Source organism: Nesoenas mayeri (assembly GCF_963082525.1).
Source record: "Nesoenas mayeri genome assembly, chromosome: 7".
In the NCBI taxonomy this organism is placed as follows: domain Eukaryota; kingdom Metazoa; phylum Chordata; class Aves; order Columbiformes; family Columbidae; genus Nesoenas; species Nesoenas mayeri.
The window spans coordinates 17504547-17527111 of record NC_137551.1 but is presented as its reverse complement, the minus strand read 5'-3'; the positions used below and the strand labels follow the sequence as shown (position 1 = coordinate 17527111).

At 36.7% G+C, this 22565-nt stretch overlaps 1 protein-coding gene across 1 annotated transcript in view; it reads left to right on the top strand.

The window, feature by feature from the left end:
• The window catches only part of VCL (vinculin), a 57538-nt gene that overhangs the window by 10210 nt on the left and 24763 nt on the right, over nucleotides 1-22565 (top strand). Inside the window, exons 2-6 of the mRNA XM_080347638.1 lie at nucleotides 8544-8614; nucleotides 14938-15088; nucleotides 16883-16991; nucleotides 19383-19505; nucleotides 19766-19926. Of these exons, the coding sequence (XP_080203764.1) occupies nucleotides 8544-8614; nucleotides 14938-15088; nucleotides 16883-16991; nucleotides 19383-19505; nucleotides 19766-19926 (615 nt within the window). The remainder of the gene's footprint in view (nucleotides 1-8543; nucleotides 8615-14937; nucleotides 15089-16882; nucleotides 16992-19382; nucleotides 19506-19765; nucleotides 19927-22565) is intronic.

Here is a 22565-nt window from a genome sequence, read left to right as displayed (position 1 = left end):
GATATTGTAGCTAATTAAAGCATCGTATTTAATGTGTGAGCAACGATTTAGACCATGAAGTTATTGTGCACTTGAATTAACTGTTATTCAAGTAAAATGAGAGTTTTATGACAGATTAATTGTCTGCTATGCTACAAAAGATGGATAATCACTATGAAATGCCATTGTTAATACACATCTTGCTGGTGAAGTTTACTGTGGGTGGGCTTATGCCAAAAGGTGACTACTACAAGGTTCTGTTGCTTCAACCATTCAACCATATAGTATTGAACATGTGAAGATATTTTTAATATAATATTCGAAACTCAGCCAAAAATATTACTTTATTAAATAAAGCTAATTTTAGATAAGTGTGGATTAAAAAAAGGCAATGAGGGACAGAACTCTGTCTAGTTCCTGCATTTGCAGGTTGACTTAAGTACATAGATTAAAATAGTATCTCTTATGTATTCCTTCTCTGACTCAGTAGATTGTTTAGCACTAAGCCATCTAGTTTTTGTAACCCACCAAAGTAATTGAAATAGATAGCCCCCAATGGGCTGCAGATAAATATGACAGCACTTATGACAGATGAGAAAAGGTTCAGTAACTTGGAACAGTGTCATGGGAAGAGGTGGGTGGAGGTATAAGAGTTTCAGAATTGGTTAGATTGAAGGGTGGTCTCATGATAGTGGTTTTTGCAAAATAGTTACACTTAGAACATGTTAAAAAGCAGTGTCATGTAAATGACAAAGTGGTGAGTGTTCTTCCATTTGTCTACTGATAAATGCATTGTCCATATCAGGTGCTAAAAGCAAGTTTTTATTCTGGTTTGTTATATCTTAAAATAACTGATGATTTGTATTCTTCTTCCCCCTGTTATCAGAGGTCTTCAAAACTGCTTTTTCTTTCTCATGCTTATAAATTTTGCCTTCCTGCAGGCAACTCTTACTGACTTGAACTTCAAAATTTGTTACTCTGGAACCACTGATAACTCAAGGAGGGAGCTCATAATGGAAGCAGTGCTGACCTTTCTTTCTGTGGAAGATGGAAAAATCAGTGTTGAACAGTCTGGTGTTCAGAAGTCAGTACAAGTTTGCATATATCAAATAGAAGACCCTAACATTCAGTGTCTGGTAGCCAGTCTACATTTTCAGTTGCACAATATTCAAATGCTTCATGTACTTAACAATACCTGTCAAATTAACAGTGTTTTAAAAAAGTAAAATGACTTCTAAGTAACAATAAATTTTTTAAATTAATTAAATATCAAAGTGGAATTAAGGCATTTGTAGTGGACTTGCACCTGATCTAGTCAGACGTCTGAGAAACTTGAGAGGAAGAAACTTCTACTGTTCTGCATGTGAAACTTACTCAGGAATTAACAGAGAATACATATCAAGTTGGCTTTTTTTTTTTTTCAGCTCATTGAGTATTTTCTGTGCTAACACATAGATAAGTGAAATACCTCCAAATTAGTTTGTTCTGATGAAGGAAAAAAACAGCCTAGGAAGAAAAATCTGTTACCTATGTGAAGCTACAACTTGAGTTGGTTTAGAAACTCTGCAATACAATATTTATTTATATTAGAAAAACAATTTTTCACAAGCCACTCTGCTGTATCTGGGTAGAACTCTTTCTTCCACTTTATATTATCTACAAGCTTCCTATGGTGAGGCTTTTTATTACTCTTACTAATAAAACCCCTTAATCTTAAGTAAACTTTCTAGATGCTTTACCTGACTGAATACTTGGAAGGCTGGGGGGACAGCATGCAACCGAGTTATGGGACGGGGTGGGGTGTGGTGAGGGTTCCTCATCCACCTCTTCAACATGCAGGTATTAGCAGATTGTCAAAGGTGATGTAAACCTGCCAGCACTGTCATGGTGTTTGGTGGTTGCTTGCTTTTCAGACAAGAATCTGAATAAGGAGAGAATTTAACTCTGTGATATAACATCTTTTAGTACAGTACTAATCTGTGTATACATCTGCAGCAGGATTTATGTTAAGAGGTGCTCTGAAACTTGGTAGTGATTCACAGGTCTGGGGACATGGAAATGAAACAGGAGAGCTGCTTGGTGTGAGGTACTTACCTTAGTCTTCCTAGTAAGGTAAAAGTAGCTAGTTGGAACTGTAAATCTCATTTGTAGAGGACAATTGCTGTATCTTATTTTTCCACTTGAATTTTTTATGTGCTCAAAGGTTGGAGCTGACTTATGTTATTTGACTGAAGTGGAGTTATAATGTCTCAAAGTAGATTCAATGTGGAAGTACTGGTTTAGAAGAATAAATTCTTATCATAAAAGAACTAATTTCCAAATTATAATAGTTCTGTAAAAGGTCTCACATAATCAGTATGTACTTTACTTTAAGTTGTGCATCCTGTAGTTAGCTAAACCATCCAAGCCTCAACTCTGTACTAGTAATAGACTTAGCAGACAATAGCAGCATGAATAAAAGCCTTTTGGTACCCCAGTGATGTCACTTCCTGGTTTCCATATGGTTCGTGTTTCAGAGTTATGTATTTTACTTGGACAGCAGGATTTCCTTCACCTCAAGCCAACTGAATTTGTCTTAATCTCCACTGTAGACAGGTAGGTCATTTTGCTATTAGGGACCAGATGGCTGGAGTGTTTTAATTTACTTATTGCCAGATGACTTTGAAATTGTACCTTGCTATGCCTGGAATGCAGTCTCCAGCGTAATCATGAGAAAACCAGGATCCAGCATGACAGCTTCCATATTAACTGAAAGGCAAAGCAGATAGGCTCTGATTCAGCAGTTTCTTTAGGCTCATCCCTGGCTCAAAGCAATGGTGATCCTGTTGACTGATGTCACTGGTAGTATATGAATGCTGTTTGTCGTAAATTTGCAGCTGAATTCTCTTCCTGCTTCTAGTTTATTTGAGCTTATTTTTCAGTCTCTAATTGCATTGGCCTATTCCCCTACAGATAAATAGAAAAACTTCAAGCTTCTTAAAACTGTGTTAAACTTGCTGGTGGTGAGATGGGAGTGGAATGATGAAGAAATTGGAAATTTGCTTTGTTAGATGCTTCCAGGGGAACATTTGAAGGACAAAGATAGTTTTGTGGTTTTATTAAAAAAAAAATAGTATTATTGTACCTTGTTATAACTAACTCTTTTCAGATTTATTGGATAAAAAGGATTAGATTTTGAGGACTAAGCCATAAGCCTGTTCTCTAAAAGTACTTCAACACTACTTATATCTTCTGTTCACGGTTCGCTTAAAATTCTGTCTTTACTGGAAGATGTTTGTCATCTGGTAACTTTTGAGTAACTTGTAAAATTAAGGTGTGACCAATAAGTTTCATTATGTACCCCAAAGCTGTTTGACTTGCATCTGGAAAAGTTTTATGATTTGCTGCTGTGTCAGGATATATGCATTTCTGTTTTGCTAATGTTTACCACATTGACTGTAGCAGCTAAGAGTCAGGGCATGATAAACCAATATTCACTCTAGCAGCTATTTTTCAAGAAACAGTTGAGTGAAATAGCTTGAAACGCCAACAACTGAATCTGCTTGATGCTGTAAATAAAAACAGAACAAAGGTTGCAATCAAAGAACTGTGACTGACAACAATGAAAGTAAACCACTAAGCCTTGTTTGCTTCTGTTTTGTTGGCAGAACTCCTTACTAAAACCCTTCTGTGTAATTTGGCTCCAATTACTGGTTTCACAAAGGGAAAACTGAACAACTGTGAAGTAGTTATTGAGCTCTTGCCACTTGTGAACACACTCAGACAAACTGTCTCTGAACTCAGTCTGAGATAAAGGACCTGTCCTTCAATGAACAAGCCTTGTGGGGAGGGTGAACTCTTGTGAAAGGTACAGTGTACAAAACTGGATACCATTAACTTCAGTTGTCATTTTCCTTATATTATCATGTGTGAGTGAGGCCCTCTCAGTCTGTCACCTGGATTCAAAATGCTTTCACAAAGATCTAATTCTCTATGCCTATGTTGTATTTTTCAGTCTGGACTGAACTGTACATCTATGCCAGTAAGGAGTAGGTGTAAACTTTGTGTAGCTTTGGCTTGCTTCTAGTTCTGCTTGATGGATTGTTCATAGTCTTGAAATCTAAGCCAGATTTACTTCCTTGAAATGTGGGGTCAGGGGAAAGCATTGGCCAACTGTGTTTTGAGATGGATTCTAGACATGGATAAGCAATGTAGAAACTGTTGTCATTGTAGAGTTATAAAAAATATTTCAGTTTATTTTTTTAGGATAGACATCTAAAGAAATTGAGAAAGAAGTTGCAGAGAACTTCATGGAACTGCACTGATGTACAACAAATTTCTGATGTGAAATTTCACACTCTCATTGTCGTGCCACTCTTCTTCCTGGAAGCTTGAAAACATTGAAGAATGCATAAACCAGCAACTGAATTTTAATGTGAGATGGCTTATGGTCAAGTTGCTTTTATAGCATACAGACTAGTTCATTTTGCGTGGTACTTTGTTGAGCAAAACTCATACTGTACATTATTGCTTGGTAGAAACCTGGGGCTTTGCATGTTACAGCCAGGGCTGTATATGTTCACTGGATGATGATATAGGAATATTCTTAATTTCCTTGCGAAAATGACAGATGTTTTAAATTAACTTTTGGAACATTGCAGGAACTAATTTTTCTAAGGTCTCCCTTTTTAACTGGGGAGGTAATATAAGCTGCAAGGAAAATTTCACTTCCAGCATTTGGCAAATTGTCAAATTGGTATTGTCAATATAGGCATTCAGAAGAATCTTTGTTTAAAAAGGAAAACAAACAAACACAACCCACCAAAATACCCAAACCCAATCCCCAAACAATAAACTTTAGACTCTCAAATATTTGTGTGTTTTATTCTGCGTGATAAATGCAGTCTGTACTTTCGAACTTCTTGAAGTTAAGTGAACTAGATGTTACTGGGTGCTGGTGGTGTCTTTGTTTAAAAAAGCTCTTAAAGAATTACAGAAGCTGAAACTGTATTTTCCCTTCTCACTGAACAGCTATATGCAGCAGGCTGAGGATGGGAAAGGGACATTGTGGGGTGCTTATGTCTTGTCTTTCCTGCAGTAGAAGCAGATGTGGCAAAAAAAAGTAAAGCTGTTTTTATAAAGAAAAACCTCAGCCTGATCAGAAAGTTTTCCTCTTGCTTTTCCATGGAGAAAATACTCACTAGCAGGAAGCTCAACACATACTGATGTTCTACTGATCAGATAAGAGTAGGTGAGACCTACAAGCAAGGTTGAAAGCTGAAAGCAGCAGGAAATCTGAATCTCCTCCTGGTTCTTCTAGCTGCATTCCTAGAAGGCTTTTAGGTGGCCATATGTGCCCTCTGATTTGTGCATGCCCCATTTCCTTTAAATTTCTAGACTCCTCAGCCTCTTGTTCACTGTTGTTAAGTAGCAGGGAGCAAGCAAGGAAGTAGCTCATTCTGTATCTTGATTCAACTGATTTGCCTCTAGTGTCCCAAAGAATATGGAAATGAATATGGATGGGTAGAAGTTGTAACTATGAAACAATCTTGGTAAATTTTGCTTGAGAGCTTCCCTGGCTCTGGGCAGGTGTGGTGTTCAAGAAGTTGTGGGATCTCTTTACTGTGTTAACCAGTGGGCTTTCTTTGGAACCATGAGTAGCAGCCACTTCAGTATTACTTAAAGCAGAAGCTTCTATTCCATGGAAACGGTTGTTTCCCAGTTAGTTAGGGAAAAATTACCTTAGGAAGAATATCTGAAACCCAAGTAAGAATCCTGTGTTTGGTTGTGTGGTGTGTGTTTTTTCTTTTGTTTTTTTCTTCCTCACATGTATACATTGGATAGAAATGAAATACAGGTTTCCCAGATAATTGTTTTGTATTGGCATGAAGCTTGACAAACCTTCTGGCTGAAATGGGGAATATGTAGGTATTACATCTTATGGAAAACAAAACAACTTAATTCCCTTGGTATTGAACTACAGAGCAGGGAGAGCTGAGTGAATCTCTACCTTGTGTTACAGTGCAGTGTGTCTGAAAATTGCTTAGCCTGTGTAAAATTAAGTCTGAAGGAACCAGGTCTTATTAAACATAAATAAATAAGTAATTTAAAAAATCCCCGAGTACAAAGCTAAAAAGGAAAAGCCACAAAACTCTTTGGGAGATGTGTATTTTGTGGCTTCACATTTTGAGACTTCGCCTATTGAACGGTGTGCAGAGTGCATTTGTTCTCTACATTACATCTCTATACTTTGGCTACAAATGCAAAAAGCATCCTCTGAAAAGGTTAATAGCTATCTAAATATGAAATGCTTTCCTTTGAGCCACAAGGTTTTATATTTAAATAGGTTCAGTGAGTATATGCTGTATTAGTGCTTAAAATATGGTAAAAATTCATTTCTTCTGGAAAGGTAGAGCACCTTTATAGTTGAGACCTCATGGAAACTGCCTGAAATCTTGTATTCTGCCCATGTGCTGTATAGTGCTGAGGATATTGGAGGAATGTGTATTTCTGCTTTGTGGTAGACATGGAAAAGAAATGGTTTTGGAGTTTAGGACAAAGTCTGTTTCAGGAAAGTTTTGAGGTTAAAACTCCCCGCAAAAAATGAAAATTGGAATTGACTCATATCCTATAGGTTACATCTTTGTATATGTGTGTATGTATCAATATATAAAGTGCCTATATAGCGTGTGTGTGTATATATATATATATCTGTCTGTAACTAGTTGATAATGCTTCTTTTAGTAGTGACCTTAGACATATCCTCTTACAGAAGAGACTTTTGCTTTCCAGACTGGAAGAACTGCTTTTGTATGGTCTAATAAAACTAGAGGTAACTTACGTCAAGCATTGAGTGTGTTGTAACTTGAGCAGGAGTTGCTTCTTGGTTGCTCCTGACTGACTTCAGTATAAAACAGCAATAATGATTGTTAGAATGAACTTCAGATTGAACTCCCCCACCACCCCCACAGTAAGCTTTATTTTTCATGTGTTCTTTAGAAACTCTGTATCCTCAGAAGTACTTTTTAAAAAAATAAACTGAACTATATGCAGATTGGTACAGCTACAAGAGAAATAAATCTTGCCGGCAATGGGATTTCCTCCTAGTGGTTCTCTGGAAATACAGTATTACTCTTTCTTTTTCACCTGGTGACAGCCTTCTGTCTGAATGATGTATAATTCAAAGTTCATGCAAATTACCCCTTTTCTGTATCTTTATAATGCATGTACACATACAAACATGTGAGAAGTATTAAGAAAGAACAACAAACTGTATTTCATGAGTGCAATGAAAATAATTAGAGCAAAGCAAGCATAGTCTTTTGTGGATCATGTAACCCTGTCCCAAGAAACAGGGCATGAGATGTATGTATAACTGTGGTCCTGTGAAGCTTAGGAGTCCAAGCAACACTGCAGTGCTGAGTGCTGGAGGGGAGCATGGCTGTTAGTGAGCCTACAATAACCCAAAGAGACAGAAGTCTGTCGCAAAATTGAAGACCTTTAACCTCCTCTCTGCTCTTCCCTTCATTACTTATAAATATCCGTGTGACTACTTTTGAGTGTAGTACTAATAAATTAAAAAAAAAAAAAAAAAAAAAATCAAATGTAGGGTATGTAGACCTAGTGTTTGAACCAAATAAAACGCTAGGGCCAATGTACTTCTGTAAAGCCCCTCTGAAAATGACCAGACTAGGGAGACAGAGTTTTTGGCAAGTGCCATAAATTTGCAAGGAGATGGTGCTTCTGGAAGGCTGTAGAGCATTAGAGTTGGCAAGTGCTATGCATGCTGGCACTGTGCAAATTCTGTCAAAAACCAGCAAATCTTTAAACACCAGCTGATCAGGGATTTTTCAGGGCTATCTTGTCTAGTTTGAACAGGCCTGGCAGCTCTTAACAGAAACTAGTGCCTGCTTTAAAGACCTTCTGCTTTGTGATGCCTTCCTGAATAGCTTATTCAGCTGGAAAATACAGTGAACAAAGGAGCTGGAAATATTTTGTCAAGTTGGTGATCTCACAGTCCAGAGAGCCAGCCACCAATTATAAAGACTTCTATTGTATAACACAAGAGCTAGTGTATAGAAAATTCCAGATCTTACTCTATCTCTTTTTTTATTAGCTTCTGCATAATTGTTTTTGCCTAAAAGATGGTGTGAATGTAGGATGTATTCTCAGTAATTAACTACATTTTCCTAATAGACTAGGTTGAATGGCAAAATGGGGTAATTTTTTTTAACTTGATTTCTGCCTTATGGGGATTGGGAGGGAGGGAAGCCTACAGAGTTCACAGTGATTAAGTTTTGTCAACTCAGTCTAGCAAACAAATAATCTTGTTTCTATGGAAAGTGGGAAGATAGAAAAGTACCTCTTCCAGTTAATTTAGTAGAGATGTTGGCAGGAAACAACATATGGTTTCCAAAGCATTAGACTAACCACAGTATATATAGTGGTTTCAAAAACAGTCACAGCAAACCTACTGAAATGAGTTATCATTAGTACAAATTTTTTCGTTGCTACTTCAATATTTGTTTTAATCTAGGATTTACAGTGAAATTCTGAATCTTAAGTATGACTTCTTTCTCCTGCAGGTTGGAAAAGAGACTGTGCAGACAACAGAAGACCAGATCTTGAAAAGGGATATGCCACCAGCATTTATCAAGTAAACTCATTTTATTGTAAATCTTCTATTGTAGATACAGGAAACCTATTCCAATGATATATCATTGTTACTCATTTCTGCTGTACAGATTAGAAAATACTCTTATGTTTGAATAGTTCTTTGGGGTCTTGAGGCTGACCCTCATCAGGATCAACCTTTCTGTGAACAGTGACTTTTCCTGATATGTTATATATATATATATATATATAGGTATGCATCAAGGGTATTTCTTCCTTTAAAAGTAATAAAAATCAGAATAACAATGATACTTACCTATGTGCTGTTGTAGTTTTGCCTAACAATGTCAGAGATAACATGTTCTTAATCTTTTCTATTAATTTGGTTGGTGAATTTGTGTGTGAATTTGTTAGTATAGGCAGCTGATGCATGATACAACTGCCTGGAAATCTAAGACATTTGAAGTGCAGTGACTGACACTCTTAATTCCGTGGCTCAGTGTCAAGGGCAACTGATGTTTTCCTGTTGCCTTAAGTCTTAAAAATCCTATGTCACTTCTTGTGGAATTGCCAAGCTTCTTACTGCCAGCTGACAAACCTTCACTGAAGTGACTTTGCCCTGCAACTTACTGAGTGTAGTGACTGCTCTGTTACTGTTGTCCAATGTGCACAAAGTGCCTGAATATTTTACTGTACTCCCAAACACAAAACAGGCCAATAGTCAAAATATAAAGCATTGAGGCAACTAAGAAAATACTAAAATGGAGAACAGATGTTATGTCTAAAGAGAACTTTTTTTAGGCAGTGAAAAAGGATTTAGTATATTGCATTGTAGGTTGACAAAACAAATGACGAAAAAGATGCCTAGGACCAGGTGGCATTAGTATAGAAGTCCAAGAATGAAGTAGCTGAATTGTTAGCGAAGTACAGTGTCTCACTTGAGACCAGTTGGTATGGCAATCAAGGTGATGCAACTCCCTCTGAAATTTTCTAGGGGAACCTGAGGAAGAGGAAGTCTATAGGTCTGACGTACCTTTGGAGCAAATGATTAGAAGTTCTATACTAGAGAATTAACAGATTCCAAATACGTATTAATTGCTTTAGGTGAATTGACAGTGTTTCTGTGGAGGGAAATCTTGCCTGACGAATCTGTTGATGTTCTTAAAAGTATCAAACAGGGATAAGGGCAACCCAGGTGATACAGTATACACCAATTTCTAAACTTTTTGGCGAACTCTGAAGGCTTTTAAGAAAATGAAGTAGCCACAGGGTAGTAAGAAAAGTTCTTGTATGGAAAAGAGAAAATTGAAAGGAAAGGTTACATGGTTAATCCTGACAATGCTTGGAGGCAATCAGTATGGCTCCAGAGACCTCTGCTGGGGTTGTGCTTTTTACCGTGTTCACAAATGCCATGGAAATCAGGATTAGCTGTGAGTGGAAAGTACTTGCCAGTGACCTGAAGTCTTACACAGGGTAGTGAGATTAGTGGATGACTCTGAGAAATGACAGTGGGACCTTATTAAACTGACTTAAGTGTGGATGAAATTCTTTTGGAAGATGTGGAATGATGCACACAGGGGAGAGCAGCAGGTCTAGCTTCAGATAGGATGATTGACTCTGAACTGACCATTACAGACAGTGATCAGCATCTCGGAGCTGTGATGCGTTGCTGAGAGCATCCATTATGTTTTCAGTAGTGGTCAAAAAGTAAATAAAATGTTAGGTTTATCAGCAAGGGATGAGAGACCAAAATGTCACTATTTATTTTTCTCCCCTACCTTGAACACTACATGTGCTTGTGATCCCTGAGTTTTAGGCTGTAGTAGAACTGGAAAAAGCCCACAGAATCAGGGTATGGAATTGCTTTTGTACAAGGCAGACATAAGTGGGCTGGAACTCTTCAGCCTGGGAAAGGTGATGGAAGCGATTGGGGCCCTGACAAAGGTCTAAGGAAGTACAAGTTACATGTTGAAGGTGAAAACTTGCGCTTCTTTCTGTGCAAGAACTAGATGAGGTCGTTGCTTTAAACTAGAGGTTTATAAACCAACAGTAGGGAGAGTGTCTTCATATAGCAAGTTATGTACCATTAAACTTCTTTGTATAGGTTTGGAGTTTAATAGGTAAGTACTTAGAGGAATCCATTGTGGATTATCAAATAAACAAACTGCAGGAAATCTAGAGAACTGAAAATAATTGAAGGATGGGATAGCACCCAGAAAGAAGTATGATAAATGCTTATCCTGTTTCTAACCTTCCTTAGGCATCTGCTTGCAGCTACTTTTGGAGACAGGATACTGGCCTAAATGGGCCTTTGATACAATTTACTACAGTATTTATTATGCTATGTGTCATATTGTTCAGGTATAGAGGTGGTGGGGGTTTGTATGTGTGCGTGTGTTTGGGTTTTTTTTGTTTTTCTCTCTTGTTTATGATCTTTCTTTAGGTATTGAAATGAGACCAACATTTTTCTTCCTTCTTGATCAGTTGTATTCAAACATGTAATTTTGATTGTGCTCATCTTCTAGGATGTGTATAGTTCTTAGTTAATTTTTAGCTTCTTGTTCACCTAGACAAGTAAGGGATTAAAGAAAGAAGATTTTCTTAATTGCTGTACTCCAAGCAGTCTTTGATCAACACTTAGCAGATTATGGAGACTTAAATAGTTAAATTACTGTAGAAATGTGATACAAGCACTACTGAATAGTACCACTTTATGCTATGCTAGGTGCAAGAACTTTTTCTGCAGCAAATCACGGCTGCTTGAATTGTGATATAATGAAAAATAGGAAACAAAGCTCTCTGTCACAGTAATGAAGCCTGCTTCACATAGTACTTGCTTACTATCCTAAACGTAGTGACATGAGTTAGGAATGTTCAGTGGCCTTTATGAATGGTAATCTGTTGCATTTGTTTTTTTGTTAATCTGGAGTTTATATCAAAATGAACCTGTTCCTTGTTAACCCTGTGGAGTGTGTTTTCACTGATATCTGTGTTGAAGGGACAAGGGATAGTCACAGGTGAGCTGCCAAGGAAGTCTTACCTGTTCCTGCATTAAAGGCAGGATTTGGATGCAGGATATGAAATAGATGAGGGTTGGGTTTTTTTCTCTCTTTAGAGGAGGGGTTTTTGAAGTGTTAGTTGAGAAATTGACATTCCTCTTCAAGGGAGTGCTCCAGCAGAACTTGTACTGACTGGCACATGGAAGATGGGGAAAGGAGCAGTGGGCATGTGCTAGCACTGCATTCCCTTTCCATATTTTCTCCATTCAGAAGGACCACCAGTCTGGAGGGAACCACTCTTGGAGGATGAAGGAGAAGATCTGTTTATTCTGTTCAAAGATTTGGGTTTTAGCTTGTGTGAAACTGATCTCGAGGGTTTATAATGAATATATATGATGGTAATCTGTCAAGTTTTTCAGTAGGAGAGTGATTGTGCAACAAAATAATTCGGCTGCTGAAAAACTATCATGCATTTCTTTGCTTGCTACTGACATAAACCACACTGGAACTATTGACCTAGAGTTAAAAAATGCTCTGTTCTTTATCTTGATTGTCTTAATCACCAGGGAGTATGACTAATGCATATAATTTACATCAGATGCTTTGCAATGTGTTCATATTACTTGTTGTCTTGTGAAGAATGAAAAAGCTGTAATCTCTAGGCAAAGAATAGAGTAACACCTGATTTATTTATACTGAAAATTAAAATGTCTGTGTTTAACTTGCACATGCATAGTCACTTAACAAATCAAGCAGTAATGCTATCCTACATTAACATTACTTTGCTAGTCAAGCTGGAGCTGCATTGCTGGTAACTGTATTAACAAACTAATGGTAATGTAAAACACTTGCATTTTAATTTTTATTTCTAGAACTCCAAGTAATCTAAACTGTAGTGAGGCAACTCACTGTGACTTAAGTGATTAGAAATTGAGCTGAGCATTATTCAAGAGTCAAAGGCATTGCCTGGCATTTTTGAGCAGACATCTCTGAAAAAAAAGTGGAGTTCAATCCTAAACACTAAGATGGTAGTTTAGCATAAGGTAACGTTTTTCCTCACATTTCATAAAGAAGACACTAACAGCAACGAAGCGGATTGATTACCAGAAATAGTGTGATTGTGAAGACATAGGTCATAATATTTCCAAAGAATGTGGCTGATGTTAACATGGCTTTATTGTAATTATGCCTCAAAAATGAGCATACTCTTTTTATAAAGCAGCTTTTTTTTAGGTTGCGATATAATACAAGGATTAGAAAATTCACCATAGCAATGAGCTTCTATTGAAAACTTTTGAATGTGTTTAGTTTTTGTGATAGAACAAGTAGTTCATTGCACTGAATATTTTGTGTGTTTTAAAAATTTTATTTTATTTTTTATTTTTATATTTTAATTATTATTAGAGTAATTGAATTACTCGTTTCCCCAAATTCTAATATTTTGTTTCTAAGCATCTATGCTTTGCAGGGGATGGCGGGTGTCTGTTTTTTAAACACCACTTTGCTTTTTTGTTCCTGGTGCACAGTTCTGGAGTCTTTCAAATGTGTTGGGAAGTTTATATAAAATAAATATTGTACAAGTAAAATACAAGTTTACCTTTCAGCGGTTGAACTCTAAAAACTATAAATAACTTTCAATCTTTAGAAACTTTATTTTTGTTTATCATGGTGACTTCTGGGGTAATACATATTCACATTAATTTATTTCTTTACAAATGAAAAAGCCAGCCTTGAGATAATGATTTGTATTAAACAGATGACCCTGAAATGGAACTGTAGGAAATTTAAGTATTCCTGAGCCTATAGCTCTGAGATGGCTGAATAGGTGATTTGTTTAATTCCTTTCTTGGCAGAGTTGAAAACAATAAATTTGAGAAGCAAGTGCGGAAATCTAATTTAGTGAAGTCAATTGACTTCAATAACACAACTAAGTACATTGCATAGTAATGAGCAGACCATTCCCACTTTCTGCCTTGAAGCCCTCCTGTATTTTTTTCACTCAGTTATGAGTTACCGCTGTCTGATGTGCTGAGCAGATGTCTCACAAAAAAGCAGGTTATGATAGGGTCAGCTGGCCCAATTTGATCTGCTCTAGGGAGCCATTAGCTGGAAATTTTACTTTCTGAAAAAAGTGTTTTCCTGTAATGAGCGTCTCATTTCTAGTATAGTTAAATTTGGATGTAACTGTTAGATTCTACCAGTTGTGTTAATGAAGAATGTAGGGGAGAAAATGGGATAACTGTGTAACTTTCTAATGGTACTTAACTGAAAGTATAATAGTCTATCCAAGTGGTCAGTAGAAAATGGGCTATATGACTAGTATGAAAAAAGTTATGATAAGAGGTAGTATTGCTGTAATAAAAGATTTAATGTTTGGAGCCTTGTGTAACTTGAATGAGCACGTGGCACTCGCGTGTGTGTTAGACTGCATGTACGTTTCTGTCAAAGAAAAGGGAGAGAATGGAGCGAAGTCACAGTGTAGTTAATGATTAGTTGTCAATAACATAGCTAACATGGAAGTGAAGTCTGAATGCTGTATTCCTCTAAGCTGTCATGAACTAATTACAGCAAGAGAACAAAACCAAAAGCTTTTCAGTCTTTCAGTTCTTGATATTTTAAAATAGTTGTGTTAAATGGCTTGATGGAACCTAATTTCAGAGCTCATTTGCTTCTTGTGGTATCTTCTGTGTTACTGTAATTACATACTGTAATATCTTGCAAAACTTCTTTCCTGTTTACGTGTGGAATTGGCAAGCTGCATTTGAAATTCATACCTTATTGTGAAATCTTGTGGCTATTTGAAATGCTATTTCTGTCATTAGTGTCAACAGACTCTCAAGAGCTGCACTACAGCTTCAATGAGCAGGGCACAGTGACTTGATTTCCTTAATACTATGTTCCTTTGTCTTAATGAGTAGCTATCGGTTCATATTTATTAATAGCAATTGCTTCTTGAATGACAATGCAAATACAAGGCTGATAAAGGTTAGCAATTACTTTGATTGTGAAGTCCTAAAAGAATAAATGTTTTGTCCTTTCCTGTTGTCAGTAAGAGTGAAAGGTGTTTTGCTGTGTTGGCACCTCTCCTTAATGACACTGTATGAATTACTATACGTGGGATTTGTCAAACATCCCCTACACTAGAAGATTGCATGACTTCTGAGAAACCGTGGTGTAGGGTTGCTGTTCACTTTCTTGTTCAAATAAATACAATAAATACTCTTGTGTTTTAAACTGTAAAGGTGAAGAGTGATCAGTTTGCTTGCAGTGATTTAAGTAGTAAAGTTAAGAATAAATGTAGCCTTTTCGTAAGTATGTTGCCATACAGACAGAAACTAATTGGCAAGTTTTGTCTGACTTTCTACAGAGTGGAGAATGCCTGTACCAAACTTGTTCAGGCAGCCCAAATGCTGCAAGCAGATCCTTATTCAGTACCAGCTCGTGACTATCTAATTGATGGATCAAGAGGCATCCTGTCTGGAACATCAGACTTACTTCTGACATTTGATGAAGCAGAGGTAGGAATCCCAACATGGTTGACATAGGTATCTGCACAATAGTATTATTAATTAAAATATCCACCTAACTGAATTAGCTATTGAGTAGATGAATGTGGTTTTGTTCATTTTAGCTTTATTGGAAGTGTATTTTGCATTCCTTTCTGTCAGAAGAAGCTCAGGCTTGTTGCTCTGTTTTGCTAAGACTATCTTTGTAAGACAAAGATAGTTTAGATGTTGCCTGTGATTATTCCTTAGAAAGGCCAGATCCCATAAACCCTGTCTTGCATTTTGCAGACACTTTTCTGTATTCCCTTCACCATTCCCCTTACTGATTCTTATCTTCTCTGTATCCCTTCCTTGAAAAGCCTTAGGCCACTTCCTAATGTGTCTGACTGACTCTTCAGCTGTGGCAATTTAACTGGCCTTGGAGCATGGGAGGTAATGTTGTCCAGCCTCAGATGGACAAAAAAGCTGGAGTTGCAAGGAAACTTAAAGGAGGTTTTGAATGACTTGTATTAGAAAAGGCTTTTACTACAGAGCTTACTCTTGTGATCCTGTTTCTGGGAATGTGAAATCCTACTCATTTCTAATTACCAAGTATTAGTCTGCCATGAGGAAAGGAAGCACAAACTTATAAATGCTGATGTTAATTTTAAATGTTACCTGTTCAACAATCTGTTAATCTATGAAATTATGTTATTCTTCTTGCTGGTCTGAGTAGTTTAACATGGCATCCTTGTATCTCATTTAACCAGCTCATAGTACTGTTAGCATGTTCCTCTGAAATCAGGAGAATGCTATGGGATTTCTCTGTGGCACTTGTGATTACGCATTATTGTAAGTGGTTTTGAATAGACACTATCAAGTGTTATAGGGCAGAATTGCAAGGAAGTTAATAGTTTTTAATCTACCTGGTTCCAGTGTTTAGGAAATGAGTTGACTTACATGGAGTTACTGCTTCATTGAACTAGTCTCTGATAACTGCATGTTAACCAAAAGAAAAATATTAGTTGGTAATGACTGACTTTTCACAAAAAAAATCCAAACTTGACTTGTCTATATCCTACTATGTTTTGAGATAAGCTAACATTGGGGCAAAACGGAAATGAGTTTTAGAGGAAACTGAGCCGTTCTAGGGGCTTAACACTGCATGTGACGAATACGAATTAAATGTTAGTTTACTCATTCCGCAAAGAGAATTGTATGTAGTGTTGTCAGAAACAAGTGGTTCAGGAGCTTAGAGAACTCTGGTTTGCAATCAAGTATGAACTGAAAATTAAGCTGAGGCAGGTGTCCAGGGATAAAGTAGAGTTTCCACAGATTTTTTTTTGAAAGCTTAATATGTTTGGTCTACCTTTCCCACTGGAATGCTGGATAATGGTTTATCCATATGTAAACATGTATTTCCTCTGAAAGCTGAGTCTGCTTTCTATGTAGTTTTGCTATATGATTTAAGTCAAATATTTTTTAGTAATGAAATTGGAATGCAAAACTTCGAGTATGCTAGCATACTTAAATTCACTTCCATATAATGTGTTTTCTCAATGCTATCCTTCATTTATCATGCAAATTGATAACACTGTAGTAGGATTTTGCATTTCTGAGTAGTAGAATGATGATTACGTATATTGTTTTTGTCGATGTAGCACTCTTGAATAATGACACTGAGGGTAATTTAGTCAGTATCCCAGACCTTTGCCCGTATGTCAAGTTAGCAAATGCTATACATATTCTGTTCTAATAATAGGCTTAACTTCTAATTCAAGTGTAACTTCGCTTCATCTAATTAATGATGGAATGTTCCTTTTTCAGGTCCGTAAAATCATCCGTGTCTGCAAAGGAATATTGGAATATCTGACGGTGGCAGAAGTAGTAGAGACTATGGAGGATTTGGTTACATACACAAAGAATCTAGGGCCAGGTTTGGTTTGCTACAGCCTATCAGAAACATACGAAGTACAGTCTCTTCCACTACCTTTTTCCCCCTCCAGCACCTTCCTCACCCAAGTTGGAAGTGTTTTGACAATGTTAAAGCAGTTGCTTTGAAAGTGTCTATTGGAAAGAGTTTTACACTAGAGGTTGAATGATGATTATTTTCTGATTCACATTCTCTCTTAAGAATGCAGAGGAGTCAAGATATTGGCAAATGATATGTATGGTACTTTTGCTACATTATATCACAGAATCATAGAATGTTAGGGATTGGAAGAGACCTTGAAAGATCATCTAGTCCAATCCCTCTGCCAGAGCAGGAACACCCAGATGAAGTTATACAGGAAGGCATCCAAGCGGGTTTTGAAAGCATGCGTTAGTAAGAGTAAAACCAAAAAATTGAAAAAGCTGTGTTATTAGGCACTCACAGCTATAAAGTCCATTAAGCGGATAAAAAGTCTGTACTATCTGAGATGGTGAGGCCTATTAGGAGCTTTTTGGAGTAGTATGAGCTATATATCATATATTAACATCTTAAGGAGGTTGTGGAAATAGCTGTCTTGCGGTATAATACAAAAGTACAGCTTGTACAAAATTATTTTTGTTCATTATTTGATGTTCTTTCACTAATTGTTACTTCACCATGTTAAGGCATACTTTCACTGGTGGAAGTAAGCAATTGGTAAGTGAAGCCTTGGGTTGATATAGAGAAAATCTACCATTAATCTCTGTCATCTACTACTCCAAATGCTTTAGTTTCAGCAAGCATGAAGTAGTTTAGGTATTTAACAGAAGCATTCTATAAAATCTAGATGTTGTGGTGGTGATCTAGGAAGATGTTGGAATTAAAGTTAAGTTGGACTAAAGAATGCTTATATAAACAGAATGGGAATCTAGTTAGTACTCTCTGTATAAATAAGAATACATATGTAGTGTAAGAATAACTAGCTCATAGATTAAATGGCTAGCAGCTCTCAGGTAACAGAGCATGTTTGTAGATTATCCTGTTTTTATTTAACATCTGTATACCCTGTTCCATATGGAAGGTATAGTGTTCTCTAAACTTTTTTTGTCCTGTGAGAAGTTACCTTCAACTAAATAGATTTTGCCTTATTTTGAACAGGAGAAGAAGCAAAATTACTCTCTTTGGCTCAATCACGAGCATTTGGGACTTTTCATTGAACTTCATAGACATAATTTGCTGTTATGTGTATGACAGAGGTTAGAGGTGTTAGGCAAGTGTCTTAATTTCTTAGTGAGATACAGGCTTGTACCTTTATTGCAAATAACTTTCTCTAAACTCATGCTGTTCTGAATAAATAGTTAACCTTGTACTTCTGCCATGCTCTAGAAGCACTGTCTTTGCCTGAACTAAATGCTGCTCGATGCAGCCCACACCCACAAAAATTTTTATGCCTCTTGTCCTTGTTCCGTTCAGCTAAAACAATGGGCATCTGAACTTTATGTGAGCACTAACAGGAATATGAGCATGGAGAGAACAAGATTGCCTGTTTAGGCTTGTGTCCTTTGAAAGGAAAGCTGGTTCTGTATAAGTTACCCCCCTATGCTGTCACTTTGGGGATTTTCCTACTTTTTAGTGTTGTAATTAAAGCTCATTTAACACTTCTATTGTATTAAGATGCCTAAGATGCTAACCAGCAGAAAAGTAATTCTGCCAGAGAGCATACAGCTTTCTTCCAGTTTTCTCCTCTCTAGGAGAAAGAGAGAGTGGGACCACAACAGTACCAATTTAAATCAGCCTAAATTCTTAGGAAGCTGTGTCTAAAATTTCAACATGTGCTATGTGGTGAAGGTCACAAGTCTTAGCCATTGAAAATATATTTGCTCTAGAATAAATTTAATTCTTTATACATCTTTAGAGCACAGAAATGTTTCTAGCAGAACTGAAGTATAAATAAATACAATTCTTGAACTCTGGAGGAACCTCAAGGCAACCAACCAAAAAAACCCCAATATTTACTTTTTTCTGTCACTCACAATTAAAGCTTTCATCAAATCCTAACAGGAAGAATCTCCCAAAACCAAAAAAAACTGTAAATTAGCTTCCAGAGTTCAGGAAGTGGCTTCATGTCTGAAAGTAGTGATTTCAGGTATTTTCCTATTTTATTGATGGGATTTAAAATCATTATTTTTGAGGATTCCATTCTACTTCGCGTAGTGGCTAGATTTTGAATCAGTGGCTTCTCTGAAGCATCTGGAATGTGTTTTAAGTAACAGCTGCTAATAATAAGTTTTAAACTTCAATATAGTTGTCATAATGCATTACACTTTGTTCTTATTTAGAAAACTCAACTGTTGCAAATTAGGCTTAATATTTCTATTCTTTATTATGACTATGCTCAATTACTTTAATCTTTAGGAATGACAAAGATGGCCAAAATGATTGATGAGAGGCAACAGGAGTTAACTCATCAGGAACATAGGGTTATGCTGGTAAACTCCATGAATACTGTGAAGGAGCTATTGCCAGTACTTATTTCAGGTATTTTCAGCTTTAATTTCTAATATCCCTCTGAATTGCTGTCTATTTTGAGCTGCAGTTCCAATGTCTCATGTTTATTAAAAGTAACAGCCTTGACTGATTGCAAATAACTGTGCTTCTTGTATTAAAACTGCAATCTCTTTGAGATAAAATGGTCCATGCAAAATAAAATGTACAACTTCTGCATTAATGCAGTAGGTCACCTTAAGCACTGATAGTATCTTGCCTGTACCTTTTTCTAATCTATGGTATTGTCACAGCTATGAAGATTTTTGTAACGACAAAAAATTCTAAAAGCCAGGGAATAGAAGAGGCATTGAAAAATCGCAATTTCACAGTAGAGAAAATGAGTGCTGAGATAAATGAAATAATCCGTGTATTACAACTCACTTCCTGGGATGAAGATGCATGGGCAAGCAAGGTATGTTTCACACCTATATTTACATATGGAAGTCTACTTTTTATCTACTGTGGTGTATGCTTTACAAACCTGAGGTTTTGAGACTGTTGAAATATGTATTTATGCATCAGTTTTGTAACACTGTAATCACATCATGTAATCTCTTCAAGGTCAAAGAACATCTTCAGAGATGATACTATTAATGTATAATTCAAAATTAGCTTTCTCTCAATTAGCTAGGTTAAAGGAGTGGAACATCTGAAGATGGCTCAGTGGCTACATAATAATATTTGACAGAGGGAAGTTAGGTAAAAGTTGGTTTTATACATTGAACTGGTCTTGTAGTTAGGCATTCATAAGTGAGATTACCTGAGATTTTTCTCCTGGATACTATGAGAAAAGATACGTTGTTGTCACATTCCTTGTACAAAAGGCCTAAAGTTGAGAAATTTTAGTCAATTTTGGGGATCCCTCCTTGAATGCTTCCTCTTCCCCCTGCCCCCTTTTTAGTCTGGATGTGAGAGTAAATTTCAGGTGTTTGTATTGTCTCAAAGAAATACATGTTGGATTGAACAACCTTTCTGTGTAAGTGTGGCGTTGGTGAAACTGGCACATGGACGGTTTTGGTTCCTTACAACTTGGCATTAAGCTGAGCAAGTGACTGCAGCCACTTACCTGGAGTTAAGTGGTGCTCTTTGGTGCTACCCCCTGAAGATACTGATGTGTCTAGCAGAACATAAAGCAGGTCTGACAGATGGAATCGTAAAAGTGTTATTATTGTGGGCTTACAAATACAAGTAACTGTGTAACTGAAATTCCTACCAGTTTTTTTCTACCTTAAAATAAATTGCTGAAGAGATTTTTTTTTAAGGGTTAGTGCTCTGAGCAATGAGTAACTATAAATGTATTTAAAGAAAATATTGAGACCTGAAGCCAGACTTATTAACAAATGAAATCCTGCAGAAAATCTAACATTGATGTAATCTAGGCATTAAAATCACTGTGGCCTATATTGTTTGGCACTTGACCCTTAGTTTGCATTTTGAGTTATTTTGTCACTATCACTTCCTTATTATGACTACTTTATGCATCTTTTTGTTCTCCTGTTTCTTACCCTTTTCTCACCTTTAGAAGGTAAGCTTTCTTCCACACCCTACACCTCTACCTTGTACTAAAACCAAAAAAGCATGTCTGTGGGATTTTGTGCTGTGTGCAGACTGTGTGCTGTGCAACTTGTGTGTGCCAGCTGTGACACCACACTTATGTATATACACAAAGCAGTTTTAAAAGGATCTTAATAGCTCTGTCTAGCTATGTGTAGAGTTGGCTGTCACTAAAAGAATGGGAATTGCAAGCTGAACTGCATTAAGACTGTCTTTGAGTCTGATTAGTCTGATGCCCAAGATTTCAGAGCACATTCTTGCTGAATGCTTTTGTGTTAATTTATGTTACTAGTCTCTAGCTGCAAATAAAGGGTCCAGTCATGCAGGAACAAGCTTTCTGCATGCCCGGAAAGCTTTATTAAATCAGGAGTTTTGTCCGTTCCAGAGTATTTCACCAGCAGCCTTCTTTCGGTTCAGATGGGTCATGTTCTTCAGGTCTAGGTCTAAAACTTCAGTTATATGTGTGTGTTTTTTCATTTCAGTTTTATTTTTGGATTTGAGCATTCCCATATTTTATGAAATCAAATACAGTTTTGTTTTATTTTACAGAAAAAAAAAATGGAAATTTGTGGTAAAAAATGCACTGTTGCAAAAAGTTGGCAGTTTAGCCTTAGGAAATTCTTACTTCTCTTGCTTGTGAGGCGGACTAGTAAAGGTTTTTATTAAGAAAGTAGTTGATGTATTAGTGGTATTTCCAAATAGAAAATATTAGTCATTGTGTATAATAATACATAAATATGTTTTGTGGGCTAGTATAATCAAAGTATCATTCTCTTCTGAGTTGAGAACTCCTTAACTGTATTTTGTTTTTTGAACTAAGATACCTGACAATTTGGAACTGTAGCACTGGGCATTAACCAAATAGTTACCACAAAGAGTGAGTTTGAGCTGAAAAATGCAGTGGGATGACGAAGCAGGAACTAGTTTGCTAATGGCCACTTACTACAGAACCTTTCCTGTATTTGGATGTATGGTTAATTCATTATTTTTTCTGAGAGGGGGTAGCTCTAGTTGTACATGAGATGACTGTTGCAGGCATTTTGTACCTGGTGGTCAGGGGGAAGATATTTTCCTCATGCTTTTCTGGAGTTAAGCTGTGTTTGGGGATGCACAGCCTTGAATTTTTTCCTGTGTAGAACATGCTACTGTTGATGTTAAAGTTTATTTTATGTTTATTATTCTATGTTGAATTGTTTATGTGTTGAAATATCACAAAATCTACCTAGAGATAGTAGGGGATGCATGAGTGTTTGGAGCCAGCATTGTAGGCCTTTTTTGTAAACTATTTTGTTGGCCTTTCTAGACTCTGAGATGCATGTTACTGTTATTGGATTGCAATAATCTCTACTTGGACCAGCAGTGGATATTTAAAAACAGTGTGCTGATTTAAAATTGAAATACTGAGCAAATACTGATCTCTAACAAAATCTTGGGGGGGGAGGGAGGGAAGTATTCATTCCTTCAATTCACCCTCAATTCATAGCTTTTTACCTTCTT